This window comes from Stegostoma tigrinum, chromosome 34 (genome assembly GCF_030684315.1).
Source record: "Stegostoma tigrinum isolate sSteTig4 chromosome 34, sSteTig4.hap1, whole genome shotgun sequence".
Classification (NCBI taxonomy): domain Eukaryota; kingdom Metazoa; phylum Chordata; class Chondrichthyes; order Orectolobiformes; family Stegostomatidae; genus Stegostoma; species Stegostoma tigrinum.
The window spans coordinates 22,989,556-22,995,555 of NC_081387.1; the positions used below are offsets into that span (position 1 = coordinate 22,989,556).

At 49.7% G+C, this 6,000-nt stretch overlaps 1 protein-coding gene across 7 annotated transcripts in view; it reads left to right on the forward strand.

Annotated features, from left to right (window-relative positions):
* The window catches only part of LOC132206019 (butyrophilin subfamily 1 member A1-like), a 259,182-nt gene extending 253,247 nt beyond the window's left edge, over nucleotides 1-5,935 (forward strand). For all 7 annotated transcript variants that reach the window (XM_059639493.1, XM_059639492.1, XM_059639491.1 and 4 more), the window contains one exon: nucleotides 5,099-5,935. In XM_059639493.1, the coding sequence (XP_059495476.1) occupies nucleotides 5,099-5,628 (530 nt within the window). In that variant the 3' untranslated portion in view covers nucleotides 5,629-5,935. The remainder of the gene's footprint in view (nucleotides 1-5,098) is intronic.
* Nucleotides 5,936-6,000: the final 65 nt, after the last annotated feature.

Here is a 6,000-nt window from a genome sequence, read left to right on the forward strand (position 1 = left end):
CACTCACACTCACACACACACTCGCTGACACTCACACTCAGACACAAACACACACACTCACAGACTCACACTGACACACACAGTCTCAGACACTCACACACACTCTCAGACACACACACTCTCAGATACTCAGACCCTCACTGACACATACACACACAGAGACACACACACACACACACTCAGACACACACACAGTCACAGACACACACACACAGACGCACACAAGCACACACACTCAAACACACACACACACTCTCAGATATGCACACTCACAGATGCACACACTCTCAGACGCACACACACACTGACACACACACACACTCACAGACACACACACACACTCACAGACACACACACTCTCAGCCACACAAGCTCTCAGACACACAAGCTCTCAGACACACAAGCTCTCAGACACACACACGCACTCACAGACACACACGCACTCACAGACACACACACACACTCACACTCTCAGACACTCACACTCTCAGACACACACACACACTCTCAGACACGCACTCAGACACACACACACACAGTCACAGACACACACACACACAGTCAGACACACACACTCACAGACTCACAGTCACACACACACTCAGTCACATACACACTCACAGACACTCAGACACACACTCAGTCACATACACTCAGTCACAGACACACACACGCACTCACAGACACAAACACACACTCACAGACTCTCAGACACACACACACACACTCTCAGACACACACAGACGCGCACACTCACTGACGCGCACACTCACTGACGCGCACACTCACTGACGCGCACACACACTCTCAGACGCACACACACACTGACACACACACGCACTCACAGACACACACACATTCTCAGACACACACACACACACTCAGACACACAAGCTCTCAGACACACAAACTCACAGACACACAAACTCACAGACACAAACACACATTCACAGACACTCACACTCAGACACGCACACCCACTCACAGACACATACACACACACTCTCAGACTCACACACACATACACTCACATTCAGACACACACACACGCACTCACAGACACAAGCACACACTCACAGACACACACACACACTCACAGACACACACACACACACACACACTGACTCGCACACACTCACAGACACACACACTCACAGCCACACACACTCACAGCCACACACACTCACAGCCACACACACACTCTCAGACACACACACATTCACACAATCTCAGACACACACACACACTCTCAGACACACACACACACTCTCAGACACACACACACACACTCTCAGACACACACACAGTCACAGACACACACACAGTCACAGACACACACACACTCAGACGCACACAATCACAGACGCACACAATCACAGACGCACACAATCACAGACGCACACAATCACAGACGCACTCTCACACACACACGCAAGGACACACACACACCCACACTCACAGACACTCACACTCTCAGACACACACACACATACACTCACACTCTCACACTCACACTCACAGACACACTGTCAGACACACACACTCTCAGACTCTCACACACATACAGTCACACTCTCAGACTCACACACACATACAGTCACACTCTCAGACACAAACACTCACAGACACACACACACACACACTCATAGTCACACACAGACAGACACACACACTCTGACTCTCACACACACACACTGACTCTCAGACACTCACACTCTCAGACACACACTCACAGATGCACACACTCTCAGATGCACACACACTCTGACTCTCACACACACACACTGACTCTCAGACACACACACACTGACTCTAGGACACACACTCACAGATGCACACACTCTCAGATGCACACACACACAGATGCACACACACACACACACATACACACACAGACACAGACACACACACACACACACATACACACACACAGACACAGACACACACACACTGTCAGACACACACACACAGACACACACTCACAGACACACACACACACTCCCAGACACACACAAACGCACACACACTCAGACACACACACACTCTCAGACACACACACTCAGACACACACACACACACAGAGTCACAGACACACACATTCTCTCAGACACGCACACTCTCAGACACGCACACATACACTCACACTCTCAGACACTCACAGGCACACACACTCTCACAGACACACACACAGACAGACACATACACACACAGTCACAGACACACACACACTCTCAGACACGCACTCTCACACACACACACACTGACGCACACAAGCACACACACTCAGACACACACACTCTCAGACACACACACACACTGACACGCACACTCTCAGACACACACACACTGACACGCACACTCTCAGACACACACACACTGACACGCACACTCTCAGACACACACACTCAGAAACACACACACTCAGACACGCACTCACACACACACACAGTCTCAGAAACACACACACTCAGACACGCACTCACACACACACACAGTCACAGACACATACACACACACACACTCTCAGACACGGACACTCTCAGACACATACACACACTCACTCTCGGACACACACACACACACACACACACACACAGACACATACACACACAGTCACAGAGACACACACACACAGTCACAGACACACACACTCTCAGACACGCACACAAGCACACACACTCAGACACGCACACTCAGACACGCACACTCAGACACGCACACTCAGACACGCACACTCAGACACGCACACTCAGACACGCACACTCACAGACAAACTCTCAGACACACACACTCACACTCTCAGACACAAACACACACACACACTCTCAGACACACACACTCTCAGACACGCACTCACTCTCTCTCTCACACACACACACACACTCTCAGACATACTCACCATCAGAGACACACACACACACTCTCAGACACACACACACTCACACACAGACACACACACTCTCAGACACACGCACACACTCTCAGACACACACACAGACAGTCACAGACACTCACTCTCAGACACCCTCACCATCAGACACTCACACACACAAACACACACACTCAGACACACACACACATACTCACAGACACTCACACTCAGACACACACATACACTCACACTCTCAGACACTCATAGATACTCACAGACACACACACATACACTCACACTCAGACACAAACACACACACTCTCAGTCACAGACACTCACTCTCACACACACACAGACTCTCAGACACACACACACACTCGGACACACACACACACATGCTCACAGACACTGACACTCAGACACACACACCCACTCACAGACACACACACACACACTCACACACTCACAGAGACAAACACACACACTCTCAGTCACAGACACTCACACTCACACACACACTCGCTGACACTCACACTCAGACACAAACACACACACTCACAGACTCACACTGACACACACAGTCTCAGACACTCACACACACTCTCAGATACTCAGACCCTCACTGACACATACACACACAGAGACACACACACACACACACACACACACTCAGACACACACACAGTCACAGACACACACACACAGACGCACACAAGCACACACACTCAGACACACACACACACTCACAGACAAACACACTCACACTCACAGACACACACACACACACACACTCACAGACACACACACACACTCACAGACACACACACTCACAGACACACACACACACACACACTCACAGACACACACACACACTCACAGACACACACACACACTCACAGACACACACTCACAGACAGACACACACACACTCTCAGACACACACACACTCTCAGACACACACACACTCTCAGACACACAAGCTCTCAGACACACACACGCACTCACAGACACACACGCACTCACAGACACACACGCACTCTCAGACACACACACTCTCAGACACACACACTCTCAGACACACACACACACTCTCAGACACGCACTCAGACACACACACACAGTCACAGACACACACACACACAGTCACAGACACACACACACACAGTCACAGACACACACACACACAGTCACACACACACACACAGTCAGACACACACACACAGTCAGACACACACACTCACAGACTCACAGTCACACACACACTCAGTCACAGACACACTCACAGACACTCAGACACACACACACTCAGTCACATACACTCACTCACAGACACACACACGCACTCACAGACACAAACTCACAGACTCTCAGACACACACACACACACACACAGACTCTCAGACGCACACACTCACAGACGCACACACTCACAGATGCACACACTCACAGACGCACACACGCACTCACAGACACACACACATTCTCAGACACACACACACACACTCAGACACACAAGCTCTCAGACACACACTCACACTGTCAGACACACAAGCTCTCAGACACACAAACTCACAGACACAAACACACATTCACAGACACTCACACTCAGACACGCACACCCACTCACAGACACACACACACACACACTCTCAGACTCACACACACATACACTCACACTCTCAGACACACACACACGCACTCACAGACACAAACACACACTCACAGACACACACACACTCAGACACACACACACTCACAGACACACACACACACACACACTGACTCTCAGACACACACACACACAGACTCTCAGACACACACACACACACACACACACACACTGACTCTCAGACACACACACACACACACACTGACTCTCAGACACACACACACACACACACACACACTGACTCTCAGACACACACACACACACACTGACTCTCAGACACACACACACACACACACACACACAGACTCTCAGACACTCACAGACGCACACACTCACAGCCACACACACTCTCAGACACACACACATTCACACAATCTCAGACACACCCACCCACTCACAGACACACACACAGACACTCACACTCTCAGACATACACACTCTCAGACTCACACACACACACACACACACTCACAGATACACACGCACAGACACACACACACACACAGTCTGACACATACCCACAGAGTGTCCCTAATTCCCTGTATTTTCTCTCCCAGTCTCACTGACCCTGGATGTGGAAACAGCGAATCCCTGGCTCGAGGTGTCTGAGGATCTGAAGAGTTTGAGACGGACCGAGACCCAGAGGGATCGCCCTGACACCGGGAAGAGGTTTACACACTGGGCCTGTGCCCTGGGATCAGAGGGATTCACATCGGGGAGACATTACTGGGAGGTGGAGGTGGTGGGGAATCGTAGCTGGAGACTGGGAGTAGCCTCAGAGTCTGTGGAGAGGAAGAGAGGGGTCAGTCTGATCCCGGGGAATGGATTCTGGATCATTGGGCGGAAATGGGATCAGTTTTATATAAACACCACTCAATCCCCTCTCCCTGTCGGTCAGGTCCCCGGGAGGGTGGGAGTTTATCTCAGTTATGAGTCTGGGACAGTTTCATTTTACAACGCGGACACCATGTCCCATCTCCACACCTTCACTGGGAATAAATTCACTGGGAAACTTTATCCTTTCTTCGGGAGTTGGTATTTAAACCAGTTTCTGAGAATCTGCACCGAAGGGGCGGGGCCTCCCTGACGTTACAGTGACCTGACCCTGGGGTCAGGGGTCAGAAACATACTTTGAGAACATATTGGTATAAAATGTTCATTAAAATTTACAATTTATACTTTGTACAATCAGACTGTAAATAACTTCAATATAAATAGAAATGTCAGATGGACCTGACCTCAGGGTGAGGGACTGGGTTAGGGGTGAGGGGTCAGGGTGTTACTCAATGTGTCATTCAATTTCAAGATTATATTGTTGAAAATCACAACCAAAGTGTAAATAAATCAGACAGAAATGTAAATGTCAGGATGAAAATAAAAAATAAATAAATGAATTGTGTCTCTCATTCCTTCATTTACCCCCAGCTTCAGTCCCACCCTCCATCCCTTCACCTCTTTC